The sequence below is a fragment of the Danio rerio genome, chromosome 23 (genome assembly GCF_052040795.2).
Source record: "Danio rerio strain M-AB ecotype USA chromosome 23, GRCz13ab, whole genome shotgun sequence".
Taxonomy (NCBI): domain Eukaryota; kingdom Metazoa; phylum Chordata; class Actinopteri; order Cypriniformes; family Danionidae; genus Danio; species Danio rerio.
Genome location: NC_141043.1, coordinates 15,219,244 through 15,245,935, shown reverse-complemented (window position 1 = coordinate 15,245,935; position 26,692 = coordinate 15,219,244). Strand labels below are relative to the sequence as shown.

At 34.8% G+C, this 26,692-nt stretch overlaps 1 protein-coding gene across 10 annotated transcripts in view; it reads right to left on the bottom strand.

The window, feature by feature from the left end:
- uckl1b (uridine-cytidine kinase 1-like 1b) overlaps nt 1-23,605 on the bottom strand; it is a 71,112-nt gene extending 47,507 nt beyond the window's left edge. For 3 of the 10 annotated variants that reach the window (XR_015523287.1, XM_087306734.1, XM_087306733.1), the window contains exons 1-3: nt 23,520-23,605; nt 3,790-3,983; nt 3,602-3,708 (exon numbers count right to left, since the gene is read on the bottom strand). Coding sequence is in view for 6 of the 10 variants with exons in the window: in XM_087306734.1 (XP_087162860.1) it covers nt 3,602-3,708; nt 3,790-3,983; nt 23,520-23,593 (375 nt within the window). In the remaining 4 variants the exon portion in view is untranslated. Of the gene's footprint in view, nt 1-3,534; nt 3,709-3,789; nt 3,984-9,095; nt 9,452-17,981; nt 18,275-23,519 lie in introns of those variants that run through there. The other 7 variants (XR_015523288.1, XM_087306736.1, XM_087306735.1 and 4 more) reach the window with 4 other exon arrangements.
- Between the last annotated feature and the right edge of the window lie 3,087 nt (nt 23,606-26,692).

The window sequence follows — 26,692 nt, the reverse complement described above, 5'->3', positions numbered from 1 at the left end:
CTAATGTAAATTTAAGTTTTATATTAAGTATTTAATGAACTGTTGTTATCATCTGCGTTCATATCTTTTGTTTACATTGCACTGAAAGTCACGCACAACTCTCACCACTATTGCGTGAGATGTTTTCTACTGGGTGTTCCCAGAAAGCCGCAAGCACAATGGTCCACTTGCACATGCATATTGGCATACAGTATATTCTTACATTAGAAATAACAAACCTGCGTGTGAAAAATACACGATGTGTGAACGGTTCGCTGCTATAGTTAATCTAGTGTGCGTGGTTAGCCTTGGTGTGCAAGCTCGGAACTTTAAACTAGCACACCGTTGGCATAACTTTGTTTAATTGCAGAGTGCAACAGAAATGCGGTGTGGAGAAGCCTTTATAATAAATGATTAATTAAATCGAAGTTAATAGTGAAATCGGCTAATAGTTGCATCCCTATTAATGATATCAGTGCAATGTACAAAAGCCCTTTCTACAGACATATCCAAATGTTTTCGGCTGCTCGCGCCACTGCTTGCATCACACAATCTGGGTGATACCTTTCATCACACTGGGTGATACCTTTTCAGACGGCAGTGATGTACTATGCGTACAAATATGTTCACTTTAGGTACTAATCCATACCATTAAGGCACTATTATCACCTATTAATAGTAAATAGGGAACTATGGTGTACCTTTTGTATAGCTACTACTCCAGTGACAGCTTTCATGCTGACAGGATTCTAAGTAGAACTAGAAAATCAGAGCACATCATTCCAATCACTGCTCCTCAGGGGCTTCATGTATCAATGCTGTGTACACACAAAAACTTTGCGTATGCCAGATTTCACGTTCATGTTTGGATGACTAAAGATGAAATTAATGGAGAATGTTCGTTGGTCGACACCAATCAGCTAGACTCTCCCACTCTATTTTTTTTTTTTTTTTTGTAAATAATTCATGTCTGGCGTACGTGCATTTCTTGTGTGTGTTTTTTTATTTCCATGGTTTCCATACCATGCTGTTGAATCGCTGTAAAGTTAGTTTGAAATTTGACATTCATTAGACATTCGATTTCAAACCAATTAAATTCGTTGCTCCTGTTATAGTTTGAGCCAAAAATAGGTCAGATAGGCATAAATGTCCCCTTTATGTTGCACAAGGCTTAATCTCTTGATTAAAAAAATAAATAAATTAACCATACGAATGAATTAAACAATTCAACCATATGAAATTATACAATAAAACCTGTACCACAATGTTCAGAAAAACATCCTACTTATTGCATAAAACTCTGTTTTTTGGAATTAGCACTTTATTTATTTTATAATATTTTTTAAGTATCTTTAAATATAAAAATTGTAAAAGTAAATTAAACTCTGACACCATTTGAAATGGAATATTCAAATCAAATCTAAAAGTGTGTGTCGGACACAATTGAGGTAACTCTCTCCTCAAAGGGTGTTAGTTCAGCAAACATACCCTATTCAACCACCTGTCTGGTCCACACTTTGATGGTGTGCCGCTGTTCTCCTCTTAACCTGCACCTTTACATCGGACCATCTGTTTTTTAATTCACTCCCAGTGCGATGTTCAGACCCCACTGCGTTAACAGCGTCAGCTAAACTCTCGCTACCCCCAATGGGAGCACCCCCCAATTCACATTCTGTTTCTCTTCTTGCTTGCTTTTGCCATTGCTTTTTCAATTGGTTTTGCCAAAGTAGAGTCATTAACATATATATTAGAAGGAGGAGGCAGGGAGTTTCACTTGCGCTCAGTTTCACATTAATTCAGATGTACATAGAGAATATGCGCATTGTTTCATAAATCAGAATTTTTTTATGTGTACGCACATTTACAGCTTTGTCCGTACGCATTGTTTTAGTATGAACTTAACGCAAGTCTTTGTACATGAGGCCCCAGGTCTTTACACTGGCTTCTAGTTTAGGTTAGGCCGGTATATGTTTCTGACGGTATGATAACCCTGGATAAAAATATCACTGTATCATGTTGTTGTAATTATTGCTCTAAAATGAGTTATTTTTAAATGCTTGGGTAAAAAGAAAGAAAGAAAGAAGATAATTTATCACCACTAAACACATTAGATTTAATTTTAAGAAACATTTATAATATTTTGTAACAGTAAACATGTCAGGCTAAATAGTTGATTTAAAACTATTGAAGCTATCTTCATTAGTAAAAAAAACCCCACAGATTTCTTCATAAAACAAAAAGAAAATCTACTTAAAAAGTCTTATAACCATATACCTTTCGAACGGTATAACAGAAAAATGTAGCATTTTTAAAACTTAGATTTTTCCAAACTGTGGTAAACCTTAAAATCGGACAACGCCCCATGCCTTTTTCAGTTCCATTCAGATTTTAAAGTATTATTGCTTGTTTACAAATGAACCTCAATACATTGCAGATACGCTCACTGAATACAAACCAAAAACATCCCTCAGATCATTAGCATCAAGTAAAAATCCCAAATCCCAAAAATCTCAGAAATCCCAAGAGTTCAAAGTAGAGTGAATCTACTTTCAGTTACTATGCTGTGGTGTTTTTTTTATTTTTTATTTATTCCTTATAAACTTGTTTTAACACATTTTTAATATTCACAGAATTAATCGTAATAATTTTTTAGTTTTTGTTTTATATCTTATTGTTTCAGAGATGATTTTCTTTTAGGTTCGAAACCATTTAAATCTTCAAAAAATGGCAAAGTCGAAATAGCACTGTGGTGCAAAGTGTCTTTATTTACAGTGCTCTGTGAAAAAATCTCCTAAAAATAATAACCAGCAAAACAAAACGAAACAAAACAAAAAAAATAAATAAAATACAAGCAAGTAGCCCTAGGCTAATGTTTTCTTTCTACAAATGCGATAAATCAATTTACTGCTCCACACAACTCCACAACTTTACTCCAACAACCCACACCATACTGTGCTCACTCTACCTTTTTTATATAGGTAAGTATCAGGTAAATATATCTATAAACATTTCTTTGATCAACATTTTGATATATGTATACACTTTATTTGCATATTATAAGGTTTACCACCATAACTAATTCTTTTTATATTTTCTGTTTTTTATAAACCCCTTCTGTTTAATTATCACCAACAATCTTTCCCCCATACATTAAAACAAATAGGATCTCTGGTTGGCCGACCCTTCTGCACATGCGCTAATAAAAACTTCAAATTATCATTGTGTATAAAATGTGCTAAAATTAAATAAATTTGCCTTATCTTCCATATATTTTTTCTAAGAATGCAAGTTGCAAAATTACTTTATCCATGCATGGATTTGTAATTGAAGAAATTCCTTTTAAAATGTTGTCAAATTCAACCCTTTCCTCATTTCTGACATTTTGTTTCAGTGAACACAATCCATCTTTTCAAAAACCCTTTTACAAATGGCATGTCAGCAAAAACAAACAAGAAAATAAATCACAGGCAGAGAGTGTTATTGATTAGCAAAAAATGCAAAGCATGCCACTTCTCATCTTTTATATTTTGTGTGCACAGAGTTTAGAGCTGTCACAGAGAAGGGTGTGACTTGACTCATATCTGGAGTAAAGCTGCAGTAGAACAACAACATGTTAATGTACCTTATAGAAGGAATCCATTGACAGAAGAACCACCCAAGGGACATCCAAAGCCTCAATAATTTTACGAGCGACTGTTGTTTTCCCTGAGGCACTGCCTCCGCAAAGTCCTATGAGTAAAAACAGAGACGTAAACTGAGGTAAATTGTAAAATAGCGATTGCTGTATGGGTTTTTCTGTGATATACGAACCAATGACAAACGCTTCTTTGGACTGCGTCCCGTGCTCATTGTACCATGGTGGCCGTCCGGCTGTGTAGATGGTTCTCTTACTGGTCCGGAGCAGAGGAGGCTCTGATTTGCATTGACTGGTGGTTCGTTTCCGAGGTGACAGGCTAGTGTTGACAGTGGGGAGGAGTCTGTCCAGAGAGTCTTCAGCACCACCACTGATGAAAAGAGGAAATATTATAGTCATTAAATCCAATGGATGACAAGCCAGAAAAGCCAGAACGGCTAATGCAAACGTTTCTGCTCTGCAAATACACTGGAAAGGAGACCAAAGGCAGATTGTTTTGAATGGATGTCAATGGAGGAGAGGCATCACTAAACTGAATAAACTAACTTTTATGAGGAAATAATTTGTTGTTTATTTAATTGAAAGCCTGTTTGCAATTTTTTTTTTTTAGGTTCATATGAGGTCAGACAATAAAATATACATAATATTGATAGATATAGATATCCTCTTAAGTGTGACGTCACGCAAAGCAGCTTCCAGGTCCAAGCACTATATCAAACTGTATGGGGAGACTCATCAAATGGTAATAATAAATGTTTACAAAGTGATGTAATACTTTCAAAAATCAGGATTGCTACATAGAATCCATGCCTAATATCAGATGGCCAGAAAGTGATTTGTTTTTTCATAAATTGTTAAAATTTTGGTATTAGTGATGCAGCAAATCCAGAGACTGATGTGTACACTATAATAAATAAACTAAAATTTTCTCAATTCTCAATGAGTGGCGGCTTGGACCCGGAAACAGTATTACATACATGACCAACACGTCACCACTTAACAAGCGTATACGCACTGACACAATTCACCAAACAGGAAATTATCAAGAAAACATAATTATAAACGAAATAAGTATATAAATAAAAGTTAAAATACCACACACACACACAAATATATATATATATATATATATATATATATATATATATATATATATATATATATATATATATATATATATATATATATATATATATACATACATATATTCAAAGGCTTAATTAGCGTATTTAGGCAAGTCATTGTATAACAGTAGTTTCTTCTGCAGACAAGCAAAAATAAATAATAATATTGGGGGCTGATACTATTGACCTTATAATAGGTTTCAAAAAAATTAAACCTGCTTTTATTCTAGTCAAAAAATAAATAAAAAAATAAGACTCTCCAAAAAATAAAAATGTAAAAGAAAATGCTGCAAAAAAAATCCATGCTCTGTTAAACATCATTTGGGAAATATTATTATTATTTTTTTAAAATTACGAATAATTGCGAATAATTTTGACTTCAACAGTAATCATTTTGAATAATAGTGACCACAATTATTACCAAAATAATCGTGATTATGAATTTTTCCATAATCAAGCAGCCATACAGTTCATACAGAAAAAAATTAATTCAATCAGGTTTGTGACAAGTGAACGGAGAGTAACAACATTTGACAACAGTTAAACTATTGTTTTATTGTCTTAAAGGTGCAGTAAGCAATTGTCTTCAAAAACTTTTTTTGTTGTGCTTATTGAAAGTCTCTTCACATAGTAATGATTAAAGTAAATGATCTAAATGTATTCATATGTATTTTATATTCTGGGTAGGGATGCAACAATTAACCAATTTTACTATTAACTGCGCTTTAATTCGTCATGGTTAATTAATCGTAAAGGCTTTTCAACACCGTGTTTTTACACATAAAAAAAACAAACAAATTTAAGTTATGCCAACTGTGTGCTAGTTAAAGTTCAGAGCTTGTATTGAGGGTAACATGCATACACATACACTGGAAAAACTATGGCTGAGGCTTTTAACTAAGGGCTGTTCACATATGTAGTCTTTTGCAGGCAAGTTTATTTGCAATGGTTTGCACATATTGGGAGCGACTTGACACGATCACGCTTTTCAGGCGTACCAAGTTGAAAGAATACCACGAGCGCATCACGAGTCACATGACAAGAAGTGACTGGTCAGCTTGGAATGGAATATACACATCTCTATGCCAAATGCTAAACAAGTTCATAATATACAGCAAAAAAATCAGTCCAAGGCACTCCAAAAATGTGGAAATTGTTTTTATAAAAAATGTAAAAATATATCTAGGATATAGCAGCCTTTGACTACGTTTGTTCTCTTTAAAAGATATTTTATTTATTTTTATTTTTATTTATTTATACATTATTCTGTTATTTATTTTTGAGCATAAAATTATTACTTTTTTAATTAAATTCTTTTCATTTATTTTTAAGTCCAAAGAGAGAAATTTAATTTTGCATCACTTTAAAATATAAGTAGTTTTCATGAGATTTATTAAAGTAGTAGCGTTTTGAAATGAATAAATGCATAACAATCCTGATAACCTTGAAATCCCGATTATTCCTCAGACTATAATCCTAAAATCAAAATGTATAATCGTTGCATCCCTAATTCTAGGTAAGGCATAAGACTAAAAAATGTTAATCCGATTAAAAATCATTGTGCTGACAAATAGGTAACTCAAACTTTTTTGTATTTCCACACAGCCCTTTTAGGCAGACAGATACATCATTTGTGCGTGCACGTGAAACATGGATCCACAGCTGTCAGAGTGAGTGACATCAGGTAAACTCAGAAAGCATCAACCTGAACTTCTTTCCGAAAGATCAGCGTGGCCTTGTATCCATAAAAGCAAGATTGTTTTTGAAAGGGCTTTTGCCAAAAATACAGAATCAAAACAATTCTAAATCGTGAATTAATATCAGAATTACTTTTGCACACTGGAGGAAAATGACATATGCTGTTTAAAATCACAATCGGAAGGATGACACCATGGCTAAAGTATTACTTTTAGAGAGATATGTTTTAAAAATATTTTAGTCACGCAAATGTATGTAGATTGGGTTATTTTTTATGAATGGGCACAGAGGTGGATTTCAGTCACTGAAAAGTATGACAAAAGATTGACTAATTTTCAAGTTCATGGAGTACCTTTTACAAAATCGATAATATAGTTGGTTAAATACATACATTTAGTTGTTCAAGTGTAAAAGAAGATGAAAACAAGCAATGTACGAGGATCACCAAGCAAATAGTGAATAGTGTGTGGAAATTAATTCAAAACAAGCACCGACTGTGAACAATGTTCTATGTTTATTGTCATTGGCTAATTATATGACTTCACTATTTAGAATTTGTAAACAACACTTTTCTGAAATTATAACATTAGGAGAAAGTCCAAATGTGTGATTATAAAACCAACTTTACCCTAATGCCAGTTTTGAGAAAATACAATTCCTGCACCCGCTGGTCTGTCAACAACTACGCTGGTGTTAAAAGGTTGTCTATTGTCATCAGATCATCATTGATTAAGAAAGCCAACATACTACTTATACAACTTTGTCCTAGTATATTTTTTATACTACTTTTTCCTCGAAAACAAACGTATCTCCTCCAAGGCCGTTCATGTTACAAGGCCCAAATCTGGTCAAAATGTGCCTTCTGCATTCAAGACTGTTGCTTTTTTTCTTAACATGCTAATCAGACATATCATTTTTGAATAAAACAAATGTTAAATATTACATTTTAATAATCTGGGCATATACAAAATATATGCAAGCCCCACATTAGGCCAAAAGCTATGTACAGCATTAGATTTTGTTGCTTTATCTTTTCAGGTTTATCAGATTTACTGTTACAATAAATAATTTTAATCATTATTTTTCTCATAATATGGCAAGCCAAGTTTGACTTAATATTTTTTTACTGACATGGGCAGCTATTTTTTTTTAAAAAGTCAGTTTTTTTTACTAATATGGCAAGCCATTTTTGCATGTATTCCTTTCAAACATATTAAGCCCTGCTCACACTGCAAGATATCAGTCACAATTTTGTCATCTGAGACAAGTTTGGGAAAATCCTAAAAGATTCCTGAAATCCTAGGCTAAAATCTGTAATCTTTGATCGTTGGTTTGACATGTTCACAGACAGCCTCCGATTTTTCCTCCGATGGAGTTCGGGCAGTTTCAGAAGGTTTCAGACACTTTCCTGCAGTGTGACAACAGCTGTGATAAGCCTCAATCAAAGCACCATGAGGAGCTTCAAATTTGTTGACGCGATCCATCTGACAATTGAAATGACTGCGGGGAAATGTCAACAGTTTTTTTCTTTCTGGTTTTATTATTGAGACACGTCATGTGCAAAATTGCGCCAGATTGTTTACTTTTGCTGTGAGGAATCATTTCAGAAGGCGAGATAGTGAAAGTGTCATATGTGGATGACGTCAAACTCTGGGGGCGTTTTCTTTTATGCTTGGCCCTTCTTTATTGTCGTTCAGTCTGACTTTATGACAGCTGAGATCTTACAGTGTAACATAGGAGCCATGTTCATGCAGTCTGACAGGCTATAATCGCTTTTTAAAAAATAAAAAATAAGATAATTCGCACAGTGAGCCGGCATTTTGGCAGGCATTATATTTTCAATAAAATATGGCAAGCCATTTTTACATAATGTCCAATTCCAGTTTTTGACTGTCATAGAGACATCAGGCTTGATATATGTATCACTCATATTGAGAAGAAGTTTTAATGTATCATAAATAAGCTGTCAATTGTTCCCATAGCAATAAAACAGGCTAACCTAGCATCCATTTAAAAACAGTAATATCTCTACATCAGAATGTTGTAGGGATCTGGGTATTGGCTCATTTGACTTATGTTAGCAAATGGGACTTCCTGTCTACTATGCATGGCAACAATGATAAGCCAAGTGCTAATACCAAATTAATGATTATCTAAGTGCAATAACATATGCTAGAAATGGCTACTAAGTATTAGCAAACATGTATACAAGCGTTGCCATTTAGCAACTGCTTAGGAACCACCTAGCAATGCCATTAACATTTTAGCAACTACCTAGCAACCACTTAGCAACTGCTGTGCTTCCTGCTAACTGTCATTCCCAGTCCTAGCGCACTCAAGTTGACTTTCTCAAGCCAACTTCAAAGTTCATCAACGAACTTTAGGTTCTACTTGCAAAGTGTAACCGTAACTACACTGTGAAAACACTTACTATGCATATGCCTTATATATTTATGGCCGGCTTGTAGAAAACCTTCTGTGGTTTCTGAGTGCTGGAATGCATCAGTTGAGCATTTATGGAATGACTGATGATGAATCACAAACCAACAGAGATACGAGGTAAACGTGGTGGACATTTCTAAAGTGTACGTCACACCAAAGGAACTTTTTATGGTGTATTTCATGAGTAGAAAGTGTAAAATTAAAAGTAAAATACTCACTGAATCAGGTGAGAAAGCCAGACGTCCACAGATGTTTGCACGTACTTGTCCATCAAGTCAAATGAATAATACTTCTACTAAACATCTACGAAATGAATATATTTAAAGCCAATCAGATGACGTGGCACATGACTGTGTAATCCCTAAACTTGCTTGCATAACTCGGTTATCCCACAATGTTGAGGTCTTTTGATAACAACCACAACTGGTAAAACTAGAATAAAGCAAGTTCACCAAGAAGGAACGTTGCCCTGAGTGCAGAGCGTGCCAATGAGTTTCTGTTTATGTGAATAGAAATCTTGACTTTCTGACCTGCTACAATATGAGAGAGTGATAACAGATAAGATGACAAAATGGTGGACTCTGAACCAGCATTTTCAGAAACCACAAACCACTGTGAAAATACTGACTGTCAAAGTCTCTTAAAGCAACAGATCACTTAAAATGACAGTCTGTCATCATTTACTGTATCATTAGCGCTGCATGATACTGGGAAAATATGCAATATTATTGCTGAGTGTCATGGTATTCTTACATATAACATAGATATTTCTTACATATAACAAATTTTATACAATAAAAAAAGCATTTATTTATGTAATGATTATACTAAAACAAACAGGTGATAAATAATAATAATAATAAAAAACATTTAGACTATGAAACACCACTAATGACTGAAAACCTTGGCGGAAATGTATATTTTTTAATGGGTTTTATCATTTTCTTTTGTTGTCTCCCGGCATTAGTGGGGATAAAGATAGTAAAGGCCCTATTAGAATTAAATAAACATCCAATGCATACAGCAAACAAATGCTTGGAACAAAATAATAAAATTTATTGCACTTTTTTGTGATATGGATTTTGTCTATGATAACAATAATTTTCCCATACATTGTGCAGCCCATTTTAACATGAGACATTGTTTCTGCTGCTACGCCAAACATTTTGCAGCAAAAAATCTAGGAGGATTTTAACAGTAGAAGAGCGTGATTAATCATGATTAATCACAAAATGCCGTATTTATTACAGAAGTAAAAACACAGGCATGTAAGTGCCATTTAAATTTCAAAACAATCCATGCCAATAACAAACAAAAATGCTTTTCATGTTGGATTTTGAGTGGACTACAAACAGACACACACGCCCGCACACACACACACACACACACACACAGAGAGAGAGAGAGAGAGAGAGAAAGAGAGAGAGAGAGACAACACGCGCAGTGCCAGTGAGCGAGAGGGATCCCTTCAGATTCATCAACACGCACGATCGCGTTCATCACATTTGCTTAAACTAAGCATTCTAAAGTATGGCTTTATTTAACAAGCAAGTATTCTGACAGAGGAACGTGAAGCAGATGCTTTACAAAAGGGGGGAAACATGTCAAACTTAATAAAACATTTCAGGGACGCAGCTTAAGCGCAGAGAAATGTCTTTGACAGCTTGCGAATTCATCTGGCACTTTTATTCACATGGACACTAATACTCAGTTTTGATTATTAAGATAATACTGATCAAGAGTCGACCATGTAAACAGTGATTTTTGATTATCTAAAATGACCACGCGAGTCCCGAAATGGGGAGGTTTTTCTTTCCATTCGCTATGCGGTATCAAATTCCATTAAAACATCCTGAATGAAAATATGCTGAATGAGAGTGAACTGCTGAACTGATTAGTTAAAGTCTAAAGATTAAAAATGAAACACCCGAAATTGCATGAAACAATATTTCTTTGCACGTTTAACACACGCAGGGCCAGAGCAAACTGAACTGGCACTCTAGGCAAACGGCAATTACGCCGCTTTATTCGTATGGAAGGCCGAGGACCGTGAGGAGCCGGTGGGTGTAGTGGATGAATGTGAGGACAGGGGGTTCGCTCGCGGTCGCCTCTATGGACGCACAGGCCCTGAACACACGTCAGCCACAACAGGAAATAAAAAAACAGCAACTGCGTTATTTGCGTTATTTTTTTTTACGCGTTAAATATTTCTGCGTTAACGCGCTAATTTTGACAGCCCTAATATATATATACATACATATACATTAAGGGTGGAGCCGAACCCGAATACGGTATTCGGAAAGGCACGAATAGCGTGTTTTTACGAATACTTATTTCGAACAAATACTTGAAATAATTATTTGTATTCGGGAGCAAGAAAAACATTGTATCAAAAAGCTGCGTTTCCTCCTGAGACCACAGTGCGTGAGTGAGAGAGAGAGAGAGAGAGAGAGAGAGAGAGAGAGAGAGAGAGCGAGAGAGCGAGAGAGACGCTCAGTCGGAGGGCGGGGCGGAGGTAAAAGGTCTCTGGCACAGGCTTCTCCACAGCAGCAGACAGAGAAGGCTCGGCTGAGCGAAAAAATACTTCTCTGCATCACTATTTTTGTTAAATAGATTTTTGTACCCTAATTGGGTTCCAGATGCAGTTTATAAACTTGTAGCGGAGTTTGTTCGGGATTTTCCATTACGCTGCATTTTTGAAGTTTGCAACCGGGTGCTCTGTTTACGCAACGTTAGCTCTGTTAGCGCGGTAATTTAGACAATAGACTGTTGACAGAGTAACATTAACGTTCGTTTATTAAGGTTAAAACGATGCTTGTGCAGTTGTGTTGAATAGTATGCACTTATGGGAGTTATATGGTACGTCTAAATAACTGTCTTTTGCAGACAGCAAGATATATGCTATAGGCTAGTCAACCTTTTTTATATATATATATATATATATATATATATATATATATATATATATATATATATAATGTATGTGTATATATATATAATGTATGTGTATATATATATATATATATATATATATATATATATATATATATATATATATATATATATACATACATATATATATATATTTATATATGTATATTTATATATATATATATATATATGTGTGTGTGTGTGTGTGTGTGTGTGTGTATGTATATATGTATATATATATTTGTATGTATGTATGTATGTATATATATATATATATAAATATATATATATATATATATATATATATATATATATATATATATATATATATATACTCAAAAATAACGCAACGTGATCATCGATCTCATATGAAGCAAGTGATTGCAAATGACATACAGTATATATACTCAAAAATAACGAAACGTGATCATCGATCTCATATGAAGCAAGTGATTGCGATGACATACAGTATGATAACGTGCGCAGGTGCTGTAGTGGTGTCCCATTTTTTAGGGGTAAATTCTAAAGCTCTTACCCTTTACACTCTGTTTTAAGTGCCAAGGGAAAGGGGAAGGGTTAGAATAAAATTGGCATTGGGAATAATGTGGATAGTGCTCAATGATGCTAATAGAATCATGTGCTATAACATAAAAAACAGGATCATGAAATGAACATTCAAAAATCAACTCAAGTAAAAACTATCATATTGTTGTCTTATTCACATTAAGGCAAATAATTTAATTAATGATGTCCATGTAAACATAGTCATCATCTCTCCCGTTTCTGTGTTTGTTTCGCTTCTGTGAAAATCAGCGCGTGCAAACACTTCTCTGTTTTGCCACTCGACACTCCCACCTAAACGAACCTGGACTCACCCACTATCCTGACTTTTTTCAAACTAGAGGTGTGAAAACACCCTGCTGGGAATTGGGGTTGTGACCCTTTAAGATATGTCATTATTATGTAATAACATGATTATCATCATATCGTCCTAAAATGAGTCAAACTATTTAAATTAAAACAAGATTATCATATAAATTATATTACACATGAAAGCAAAATGTCCACAATATTGTACTCAAATTAAGACAGTTTAAATACTAAATTGTTACTTGTTGCTTCTCAGAGCACCGAAGCTAACTGCAACAAAAAATAACAGAATGTATTGACAATAAAAATAAGTCTGATTAGGCCTTTTTTTTTTTTTAAATAGGTGAACTTAAATTAAGAAATACAGCTAAAAAAAAGGTTAAAAATACAAGGCTGGTCTTAAATCAGGTCTCTTATAATAGAGCAAGTTTTGCAGGTAAAGCACCTAATTTAATGCTTTACTAAGTAAGAACGAAAAAAAAAGAGAATCTTAAAAAAATCATAATTAACCTTACACAGTATGATCTTGCTTAGCATTTTATTCTTAAAACAAAAATCAATATTTTTTGGCTAGAATTTAGTTTTTAATTGTTGACAAGGAGTTTTCGCAGTGTGATCTGTGGAAGTGTACATAATTTAGCTTTTTAAAGAACTGTTTAGGATGTGGACTAAACCATTGTTTTTAGTTTTAAATTGTTCAACAGTTGAAAGATCTGTTTTCTTTAGTTTCTTGTATCTCATTTTACTGTATTTGAATGTTCTAGCTTTATTTTGTTATGCAAAAAGGTTTCTGAACTCATGGCAAACTGATATTTATCTCTTTAACCTTTTTAGCAATGTCATTCAATTATTGTGACATAAGATTTTCATACACAGTAAAAACAATTCTTGCTACCTTATTTTAATTGAATCAAATTAATGTTTCTAGTCATCTCAACTTACATCAACAAAACTGACTAAATAAATAAACTTTGTATAGCTTAAAAACAGTAGTTGAACCCTGATTAACTTATTAAAATAAGTTACATAAGCAACATAAAAATATTTGCTGCTTTAAAGTTTTGTGATGAAGTGTACCATCACATGCCAAGTGGAACAGAGAGGCACGAACATTCTTTAAAACATCTATTATCTATTTGAGCTTCACAAAGGAAATTATGTAATATAGGACTGAAGCAGCGGCCTCAAACTTAATTACTGGAGGGCAGTAGCTTTGCATAGTTTAGCGTCAACCACCTCCAACTCACACCTGCTTAATAGTCTCTATTAGTTTTGAACTCCTTGATTAGTTGGATCAGCTGTGTATGATTAGCTGTATGATTAACAAAACTGTGCAGATCTGCGGCTATCCAGGAACTGAGTTTGAGACCTATAGACTGAAGCAACATAGGGATAAAAAAAGTGACAGAGTTTTAATTTTTGAGTGAACTGTCCCTTTAAAAAAAGCTCACGCGCTAACCTCAACAGCAGCACATCAGCAACTTCTGCAGCATGTCACAAGTTCACTACAGGACTGTGAGAGAACAGTATTGTGCAGCTCACTGGTAAACACTACATTATGAAAACACATTGAAACCTGACAGGGCATGCTAAAAAATTTAAATAGCACACATATTTAAGCTAATCTAACATTTTTGCTTGTGCTTAGTTAAGAACTTGAGACATGTTGAATTGAAAGCCTCAGAAAACCTTAAATGAGGCGTTCTTTTCGAATCCAGTAAACATTCAGAATTCACTAATGCTGGCTGCACTACTGAAAACAAATGCATCACAGTCCAGCCAATATAAACCTTTTTTTTAATTAAACATGGGGTCAAGACTTTGCTAAAAACAGCTAAAAAACAAACAAAAAAATTAATTAAAATATTTAATTAGTTTGTAATATTTTAATTAACAAGTAGTGCTGTTAAATTCATAATTGCGACTCATTGTTAACATACTTGTGTGCAATTTGCATTATTAATAATACAGACGTCCATATGCATGTATACAAAATGTTCATATATACTTATGTATAATTGACATAAGCAATATCACACAAGTAGGAGTGCGATGTTGCTGTATATTGGCATTGATGGGAGGCTTGCGTTGGCTCAAGGCTGAGTGCCACATCACACTGCTACTCATGTGGTATTGCGTTTATACAACAGTATGTCAGCGTAATCATGTATATAAAAAAGAAAATCTAACACGGAGAGTCTTTAAATGCTTTTGTAGGTGTAACTACTTCCACCAATCATTCACATCTGCAGCTGACGTCAGAACAGCAGAAACCATTGCTACTTCAGCAACGTCACTTTAGAGCTATAGTATTTGAATGATTCTCTAGCGTAATGTCTAAAGTGATGACTAAACAGGTGATTTTGCTGACATTTTAAGATTATAAGACTGAACGGCATGAAATGCCATCAATATACATAGATTTCCCAGTATTTCTCTGTTGCAATCAGGATTTCATAGTAATCAACCTAGAAAAAAACAAAGCAGCGCAAACACCACCAGATTACTGTTTTGTTTGCAATAAGGAAAAACACTAAACACATGCGGGCATTTCTTCTTTTTTCTGTTTACACAACTAGTTTGCAGTAACGAAAACAGGAGACGCATTAGAAACAAACAGATGAACCAATCTGGATGGAGCCTTCATGATGCAAGCTAAGATAGCATCACTCAGCCATGCAATGTCAGATGCAATGTCAGACACAATGCACTCAATGGAGTGAGTGACGTCACTGTGATGGGTAGGGTTAGGGAAGGGGTTGGATGAGTGCATTAAAAAGCATTGGATGCAGCTCAGATTGCACTGCACCAGGTCCTCATCCGGACCCCTCTCCAAAGAGTGGCCAACACAAACTACATAAATTCCTGATAAGGGAGTCCCATCTCACACTCAATACACTACAATTATATGGTATAAATACAGCACTGCATCCTAAAAAAAGAGAGAGGTCGTCTTATTATGAGCTCTCTGTCACCATCTTGTGGATAAACAACAACAATCGTCTTTGCTCTGTTCAATGAAAGGCTAATAGCAGCAGACGCGCTGTCTCACAGAAATTATAAATATTTAAAATAGGCACCATCCTTAAAAAAAAACTGCAGTTGCAATCTAGACAACTACATTCTCGACTAAGGAAGCCTTAAAAGTACATTATGTTGTCCAACAGCGGCAATATTTGTCAAACTGTAGAGCAGGGCTATACAACTAGTCTGTCATGGGGGCCAGTTCATGAAAAGCATCCCAAATGAGGGGTCGGAGAGATGATTTGCAATATAAGTGATTACACAACAGCAATATAAGAGCCTACATGTTGTATTTTTGCACCTTAGGTTTGCACCCATATTGGCTTTTTCTAAATTAAAATGCTAATATATTGTGTTTTAAAACTACGTAACATCAGTGCATTATAAAATATCATTTTTTTTCCAAACATATTAAAATGCTGTTTTTCAAAGGCAGCATAACAAAATCTACAATTATTTAGAAACTCATTTACAGTAACAGAAACTTAAGTGCACATAACATAATATGCACTTATCGTACAGTAAACATACAAGTTTAGAACAGAGATGTAAACAAATACTTCTTTCCATTCGCTGTTGAATTGTGTGTTTTCAGCAACATTTCTTTATTTCAAAGTTGAAAGGGACATTTTTTCCAACTTGGCTGTTTTAATACTGAATTTCCTGATATTTTTTGTGGAAAAAAAGAAATGACAAAGGAACAAACAGAGAAAATTAACAAAAGGGCTGTTCACGTTGTACCTCTCACTTAATATCACGTGACTCACACTCTGCGCAGCCTTCAACTGCAGCTCGTGCTGTATTAAACAGTGGCAAGACACTTCATAAATACAGCCGCCATTTTTCAACTGATCTAAATGTATTTTTTATGTCTTAGTCACACTATTTAAAGGGCCGAAACAAATTGCCTCGGGGGCCGAGATTGGCCTGCAGGCCACCAATTGAAATGCCCTGCTGTAGTGTCCTCTGCTTGTCGATGTATGTGGGTGGAGTAATACACAAGGGTGAATGGGTTGGACGAGTGCTGTTATTTGCAGTATATTGCACGGCTATCAGCCAATCAGATTCAAAAACCAGATAGAACTGAAATATATTACTGTTGCACAATACCAAAATTTTGACTTCGATACGATGCTTTTATTAAATATCACGATACCGATACTAAATCATTGCTACACCATTGTTTTTCTTCAAAATATTATTTATTGATATTGATTTGCTGTCTGCTGAAACAGAGTAGAACATTTTTGAAAAGTAAAACAAACATAGAAATACAAATTTTCTCAGCACTCCAGCCGAGTTGTTTTAACATAAATAAAACAGCTGCAGCTTTGTTTAAAAAAACTACACAAAAGTACACATGACTTTTTTGGTCTGGTTTTCAAAGAACCTAGAGATGTTGCCTAGTTCTCACTGGTCATGACACAGTAATTCTGTCATATTCAGATATAATTACATACTTATATATTAATTTAGGGGTGAATGAGGTGACATGCATTTTAAGCAGTCCATGATTTCATCTTCTAATAAAAATGGGTATTTGTTAAAAGATTAACATTCGTGCTGTTCTTCAGACAAGATATTATCACAGCATACCATAGCTTTAGATGATGTTTACAGACCTCTACTTGCATTTTTTGTCATGTGGTGACAATATATTTTGGTGTATTTAAACAAAACAATTTTAATAACAATAAATAAGTTACACTCAACCAAATAAGTGTGTGTTTTCCTAACAACTTTAGAAACAGAAAGATAATACATTTAATTTCAAATAAGCTGTTGCAAAAAAAATTTATAAATAAAATGTTTTAATTATATATAAAATATCAACAGATTATTTATTTATCTTAAATTATTATGTTAGATTAGTTGCAGTTTTGGCTTTGAAACTGGCTAAACTAATGTATGAATTTAAAAGAGACATCTGTCAGGTGTGTACTCATTTATGCTGGTCTCTGCACACACACACACACACACATATATGTGTGTGTGATATATATGATGTGTAAACACAAACTTTTATTTTGTATACATTTATAGTCACGATTCATAGTAAAAATGCACTAAATACTTTTAAAAGAGAAACGGAAAGAATAAAAAAATCTTTGAAACTAGTTACTAAATACATTTTTTACACTGCAAATCCATTTAACTGACCCAAATGTTCTTGAAAAAACAGCAAGCAGCTGAATTTACCATGCACTTTTAAGTACACTATTGCTTAAAACAGCAACAACAACAAAAAAAAAAAACATCTATAAAGCAAACGCTCTTACCTTCCATCAGCCCTGAGAGCCCAGCAGCCTGATATTCTGGCTCCCGAAAACGCTGGGAGTGTATTCATGACCAAACAGTCTTATGAAAGCTCCAAAGAAAGATCAGCACTAATAAGCGCTGGGACAAAACACATGCGCAGGCACACAGTGTGGTGCCTGCCCTCTGGCAAGCCGAGGAGAGGAAGTAAAACGAAACTGACGCAAAGGGGAGGAAAACAAAAGTGTGCTTTCTACAGTACGTCTGATTTGTTGTGGTTTCTCCGTCACCATTCAAGACGAACCCTGGAGTCTCTGGCTAACATGAGTAAGAGGATAACCTATCCTGCAGATTATGTGTGTGTGTGGGCTGGTATTAATAGCAGCAGGTTGGACAGACACGCAGTCACACAAACACACCCCTCTGCTGGCCTCTGATGGGACGCCTCATCTGTCTGTGACACTCACATGGGCTGCCAGTGACTGAGAGGAGAGCGATTGTGCTTTTTAGACTGGAACATAAACAAATCATGCCGAATGAGAGCAGGTGTGGTGACGGGTTCAGTGTGTTTGTCTATTACACCCCAGGGCTCTGTGATCACCTTATCAACCAGCCCGTCTTGCCCCTGCGGGACACCCCAAACAAACATCATGATGAAACCGCTGCTGACTGTAACATTACAGAAAAAGCAGAAGTCATGAATGTGTATCTAAAAGAGGTGACTAAATATGTCTGTGTTTTCAAACTACACTCAGAAAATGATGCACAATGAAGTTTATCATTCACTGTTTGTTTGTAACATTTTGATTTTATTTAGTTTTTCAGTTTTTTTAAACTTATGCTGTCTTAGTATCATCGAATACTACTAGATTGAATAGATTAGAAGATATGAATATCAGACAAAAGTCTTGTCGCCTATCCAAGTTTTAGAAACAACAAATGTTAACTTGACTTCTAGTTGATCATCTGGTATCAGAAGTGGCTTATATGATTTTTAATATTGATATTAGTTTTAAATTATTTAATTAGGACAGTACAATCAGACTATGCTTAGACAAAAGTCTTGTCACTTAACAGAAATAATGTACAGTATAAAGTCATGGTGCTGTGGAAAAAGTATGAATATTGTCTATGACTCCCATAAGCTTGGATACATCTCTGCAATGCTCAAATATTCAAAACTCAAATAGCTTATTAAAAAAGTCATATTGAATGGCAATGAAGCGTTCTTGCAGGACTCACAAAATCAAGATTCTTTGAATTCATATTCAATGCCTCCTCCTTCATCTTACCACAGAAATTGTCAATAATGTTGTAATCTGGTGACTGGGCTGGCCAATCCTGGAGCACCTTGGCCTACTTTGCTTTCAGGAACTTTTCAATTCAATTCAATTCAGCTTTATTTGTATAGCGCTTTTACAATGTAGATTGTGTCAAAGCAGCTTCACATAAATGGTCATAGTAACTTGAACAGTGTAGTTCAGTTTTTAGTGTTTAAGTTCAGTTCAGTTTAGCTCAGTTCAGTGTGATTTAAAATCATTACTGAGAGTTAAAACACTGAAGAGCAAATTCATCGATGCGCAGCTCTACCAATCCTGAACCATACGAGCCAGTGGAACTTTGATGTGTAGGCTGAAGTATAAGAGGGAGCGCTATCCTGTTGACGATTTTGCTCTCTGCTGTGGTTTGTAATGTAATGGACAGCACAAATGTCTTCATACCTCAGGCTGTTGATGTTGCCATCCACACTGCACACGCCCCATACTGAATGTACCCCCAAACCATCATTTTTCCTTCACCAAACTTGACTGATCACTGTGAGAATCTTGGGTCCATGCGGGTTCCAATAGGTCTTCTGCAGTATTTGTGATGATTGGGATGCAGTTCAACAGATGATTCATCTGAAAAATCTACCTTCTGCCACTTTTCCAGATGATCAACTAGAAGTCAAGTTATTATTAGTTGCTCTTACAACTGGGATCGACAACAAGATTTTTGTCAGGTAGTGTATAGCTTGCGGTAGAAAAAGGCAGATCGATTTAGTTAAATGTTATGAGATTGGTTTACCTTAGTGGTTCTCAAACTGTGGTACGTGTACCACTAGTGGTACGCGGGCTGCCTTCTAGCGGTACACAGAGTAATCCAATATGTCATATGTACATGCAACGTATATTTAAAAATTTATGAAAAATGGCTCATATATGAATATGATGACATATAACCTATATTTATGAGGTCCAAGCAGCATTTCCAGGCTTTGATGAATATAACACTATAGGTTAACACTTTACATTTAGGTACATGAGATTTTTTTTTTTTTTTACTTTTTAAGAACCGTAGCCTACCATTTTTAAAGAAATTTCAAAAGCACATTTTAATTTAAACGTTGACATTTTATTTATTTACTTATTTTTTTACATATAAGCACAGCAGTGCTATTGTTCAAACTATTTATAAGGTTTAAAGTGGCCAATAATACAAAATATTATTAATAATAGTAATTAATCTGGCACGTTTTTAAACTGTGCAGAGCTGTAGCTGCTTAATTAGGCCTACTACGCTACTGTATTTCAATACTGGTCATACGGTGGTACTTGGAGGGACAATTTTTTCTGAGGTGGTACTTGATGAAAAAAGTTTGAGAACCACTGGTTTACCTAATATTCTGGGGCAAAATTGGCCAATACTCCAAGCAACAGATGGATTAATAAGATGCATTTAAAATGCATTAAATTTATTGATATATTACATAAATCTTGTTCTATTTGTTTGTTTGATTTGTTTAACTAACAAATATCTATGACATAAAGTTGACTAGTTTAATTAAAACTCGCATATTAATATTATGTATCCAATTGTAAAATGCAATCAGAATACATAGATCGTATTTGTTAGGCCTAAATATTTTTGAGATGTACTAAACAATGATAAAAAAGAGTGTAATGCAACTTTAAGGCAACAGTTCAACCAAAAATCACTAACTCTTCATCTACTTGATCTGTTTGACTTTCTGTTGAAAACAAAAGATGTTTTGAAGAATGTTGGAAACCTGTAACAATTGACTTTTATAGTATTTGCTTCTCCTGCTGTGAAAGGCTTTCTTCATAATCAATCATTTAAAATAATGAAACTCAAATGTTTGAAACCACTAGAGGGTGACTAACTAAATAGCGTGTGCATTTTAGTTTTTTTTGGTGAACTATCCCATTAGTTTGTTTGTAATAAACATTACATGTAGATGTGTTTGCCAGTCACTAAAATCTCCAATTCAATGTACAAGTAGTTAAAAACTTATAAGAGGGAATATTAGAGACATTATTTAAAGGGTTTGTTCACCAAAAAACACAGTCTGGAGCACAAATTTGGGAGCTCTCAGATTTAGTCTAAAATATTTTAACGTGTTCTGGTGATGAAAAACACACCGTTTTTGAGGTAAACTATGCATTTAAAAATCATTAATTGTTTCAAATAACTCAATAATTGTAATTTGAAAACTTACCCATTTGTCAGAAATAATTTTAAATGTTTAAATTACAATAAACCTTATTATGGTAACTTTCAGTTGTAAAACTTTCTACACATTTAACATGTCAGAAAAAGTTGTTTCCTCTTTGCATAAATATATTAGGTATGAATGAAAATGATTTATCATATTTTAACTTTTTATTTTACAGACCAACCTTATTTGAAGAAAAGTAGATTGTTACAAAACTAAATATTACATTTACTCGTTATAAATGTAAAATATTTTTATATTATATTTAGGATTATATTTACAGTCTACTGCATATTACAATTATTTTCGGTAAAATAGGGTTGCATCGAATTTATTAAACCAATTAAAATCGACTACTAAAAACAAATTCCATAATCGATTCGTTGTGTCGTGTGATGCAGAGACGCTTGATTTTTTTAAAAAAAGTGCGGAGCACTTCTCTCGCGCACTGATGCCAGCAGAGTTTGGCACCTCATAGACAGGAAGCAGCAAAAAAATGAGCAGTGGTAACTTTAGAGGAAAGATACATGGCGTTGGAAGGGAGCAACAGCAGGGTAAATCACTACAAAATCTGTAGTTGTTCTGTTTTGAAATGAGGAACGTAATGTCCCTGGGGCTTGTTATACTGTATATATATATATATATATATATATATATATATATATATATATATATATATATATATATATATATATATATATATATATATATAAATGTGATCATACAATATATTAAATAATATTAAAAGTGAGAATATTACCACAATTTTTCTTTGATGTCGAAGCTGAATGATGACCAAGAAACATTTATAATAATAATTATTATTATTATTATTATATAGTTGTTGGGATGTTTTTCCTTATTCTTTGATAAATAGAAAGCATTTATTAGAAATAAAAATATCTTGTATCATTATAAAATATCTGTACTGACATGTGCTGCTTATTATATAAAACAAATGGTCAAATGCATCAATGGTGCACCTATACTGTACAGAGAAGGTACCGAATGAATCTTCAAATTCTGATGATAACATACTAAACCTCTTCCACTCCTGTTACATTTCACTCTCAAATGTCAAGACATCCTTCAATCCTGTACATGTCAGCTCACGAATATGAAGCAGATCCTCAGCAGCAGCTGGTTATAAGTTCAGTGATGTAAGTGCAGCGAGACATGAGCGCCATTTGGCGGCGGACATCGGCACTGTAGAGCCGAAGAATTATTATCACAGCAGCTTCATCACTAACCATAACAAAGTTACAGCCGACGGCATAACTTACTATACAGCCATGTACTATACTTTTTGTTGAAATTTAGTGTGTTTGTTACTTCAAAACATCACTCAAACAAGTCTAATAAAACCAACCTAGCTATGCGTGTTTTGTATTACAGTTTGCATGGCATTAAAATGTACAACTAACTGTGCAAGTTAATTAATTGTTTTGGTGGCTGTTTTATCAACCACAAAGTGACAACATGTCAGCTAAACATGTCTTAAGGGTTCAATGAAAGATATTGGAAGGCCTGAGAAAAATCAAACCGCATTTTATTGGGGTGTGGCTAAAAAATTACAGACACTGTATATGCAAATATGAGTCACTACTGAGATCATCACCATGTGCTTCAATGTCACACACTACAGTGATGCTGAAGTACAGCGTTAACAGTGAACAGAAACGCAATTAACTAACATCAAATAACTCAAATAAGTCCGACAACTTATTTACACAATAAAGGCAAGAGACCGTGCAAAAAATACTTATTGGCTCAAGAAGAGAAAACGGTGACACGATTTCATAACTATAATCTTACCAAGACAATTATCCGCACACCTCATCATTTTGTGAGATGTTTTAAAAATCACCCTAAATTTCTTATCAACATGTGGGTGTTGCGGAGTCCCAGAAACACGAGAGACTCGCATTGACTTCCATACAGCGCGCACACGACAGGTCACTGCGCTCGTGCTCATCATCACGATAAAGTGTGCTCACTATATAAGCAGGCTAACGAGACAGCATATAACCAATAATTTCGAGGCGGAAAAGCTCTTCAAACGTACCTTGTGCACCGAGCAGATGATTTTTCTCCACACTCCATCGCTGAATCTCTTCCGTCTCCGCACACGGCAGACATTGTTAGTTTCCTATTTGACAATCAGCTGTTGCGACTTTAGGCCAGGCTAATGCTGCTGGGATGTGTAGTTTTATGTTTCATATGACCTCACTTTTGTCCGTCAGAGTGGAACTACAAATCCCAGAATGGAAATTGTAATGTATATTTGTAGGTACAGTTTTAGGCACTGTACAGTATTATGTAACGTTACCACATGGTAGTCGCTGGTGTAGGTAAGTAATTCATGCCAACTATGATACAACACACCAAAACATGGTCCTAATTTAGGTTTCGAGAAATAAAAAAAGAAACTATCTGGTGTTAAATTATACTTTTATACTTGTTAAATGAAATAATTTTATTCAGCAATGCTGCTATGAGTTTATGAGTGAATGTGTGTGTAGATGTTTTCCAGAGATGGTTTGCGGCTGGAAGGGCATCTGCTGCGTAAAAACTTGGTGGACAAGTTGGCGGTTCATTCCGCTGTGGCGACCTCAGATTAATGAAGGGACTAAGCTGACAAGAAAATGAATGAAAATGAATGAATGAATATTAATAATAATATAATATGAGGCAAGGCATATATATATATATATATATATATATATATATATATATATATATATATATATATATATATATATATATATATATACACAAAATAATTTATTTAATAATGCTAAGTTATTTGTTTGATTAATCAATAATTATTTCATTCGTTATATTCATTACGTATATTCATTCGTTTCTCATTTATCTTTATTTATTTCTTAGTTAACCAATAAAACATAAAACTGGAGGAAAGTCCTAGGAGTTTTATTCACTAGTAAGGGATGGAACGTGAGATTGACAGGTGGATCGGTGCAGCAGCAGTTGGATCGGTGCAGTAATACAATTGATGTACCGGTCCATTGTGGTAAAAAAGGAACCGAGTTGAAAGGCAAACCTCTTAATTTACCGGTCAATCTACATTCCTACTCTCACCTATGGTCATGAGCTTTGGGACATGACCAAAAGGACAAGATCTCTGATACAAGTGGCCGAAATGAGTGCCCTTCGCAGGGTGGCAGGGCGCACCCTCATGTTAGAGTGAGGAGCTCTGTCACCCGGGAGGATCCTGGAGAAGAGCCACTGCTCCTCCACATCGAGAGAGGCCAGCTTAGGTAGCTCGGGCATTTGTTTCGGATGCCTCCTGGATGCCTACCTAGGCATGTCCCACCGGGAGGAGGCCTTGGGGAAGACCCATGACATGCTGGAGGGACTGTCTCTTGGCTGGCCTGGAAACACCTCGGGATACTTCCAGAGGAGCTGGAGGAAGTGTCTGAGGACAGGAAAGTCTGGGGTTCTCTCCTGAGACTGCTGCCCCCTTGATCCAACACCCGGAAAAGTGGAAGACAATAAATGAATGAATAAATGAGTAAAAACATATAACAATCTACTCCTTAAGATTTTTTTGTCAACATTTTATTAATTATTTGAGGGGTATTAATGCACAGTTAATACACCAGGGGAAAAAGAGAGAGAAAAATAGTTTAGATTCAGAATTCTTGTCAACCTAGGTAAAAACTTTAAAGGAATAAAAGATCGTTTTGTCCATTACTGTCATTATTTGCTAAGTAGTAATAAATTGAACAGTTTCTATAGATCATCTGAATAAAATCGACTCATTTTTGGACCATCCTTTTGTACCTCGAATTCATCAGTGAGTAACGATGTACCCATCTGATTCCACTCACTTCAGATCACCCTCAATGACATTTGCTTGTAAACGTTTTTGAGGAAATTCTCTGTCGGGGCGTCAGAAATCCTCACTCCTCACAGAAGTTGAAGTAATGAAAAGAATGATTTTTTAAAAACTGGCAGGGGGCGCCACTTTCTACAGACCCCCTTTAGTACAAAATTCCACAGCACACAATCAAATTCACCAAAATTCTCTACCAACACTCCATATTCAAGCCTATTTCATGGGATTACAAGTGCACTAAATACAGAAATACACACCTACACACACACACTCTCTCGCTCACACACACTGTATAGCTTTTTTGACATTTTCAACATGTACTTTGACCTGTATAGAAAAGCGCAGGATCATATTTAAATAGTTTAAAGCAACTATGTCACAAAAAAAGAAGCAAACAAGCAAATGAAAGCGAATACAGTTCGCACCAAGCTTTGGAAATAATATTTAAGGTTGCAGAAGTGCAAGCTATTGCTGTAATATTTCGAAAAGAAATCAATTGCAGTGTTGTGATCGTATAACGTCTGCATATGTGTGCGCCACATAATCTAGGAAGACGGGTAATTGAAGCCACGCACAATAATCCTGGCGGAAACTACACGCCATCTTTCTTGTTTACTGAGAAATATAGCGTGACAACTAAATCTCCAATGAGGAAGATACATTCTACAGGGCAAAAGTCAAAGCACGGTGCTTGCCTATGTTAAAGTAGTCGCTTTCTTGGAGCCAAAATAGCATTAATATCCCAGTTCAGTGATTCCATTTAACCCAATATACATAGAAAGTAATGCTGACCTGCTATTTTAGTTTCAACCTGGCAACACTTAGGGTATATTGGTTGCCTCTACCACAATCTTTCAAGAGGACATGAAACTGAATCACATGAAACCTGTGAACATGTCAGAAATGTATTAAACCATTAAATCTAATTAAATATTAAACTTAAAGTCAATTATTACTTAAATCTAATATATTTTTGTTAATTGAAAAAAAATGTTAATCTTCAATCAACCTTCTCTGTTTGTTGTGGTGGTCCTTTGTTGATGTCAGTTTTACAGCTTCATGCTGATGATACACAGGGTAACCTTTTAAGCAATGTTGTTGCAAAGCATGTTGCTTGGTTGCTTTTCTATTAAGATTGGGCAAAAATGTTGTATCTGTAACCCATTGCCCTAAATATTGACCACTTTTGGGATAATTTCCTAAAGTTGCTCAGCAACATTGCTCAAAAAGTTGCCCTGTGCATCATCAGCCACAAAATTCTTAACCATGTCCCTCCTAACGTTAATTTGCTATAAGCAAATTATGCACAAAAAGAAAGCCCACTTAACATTCTGTTGAGTAAATCAACATACTGAAATAAAAGTTTCAGAAACTTT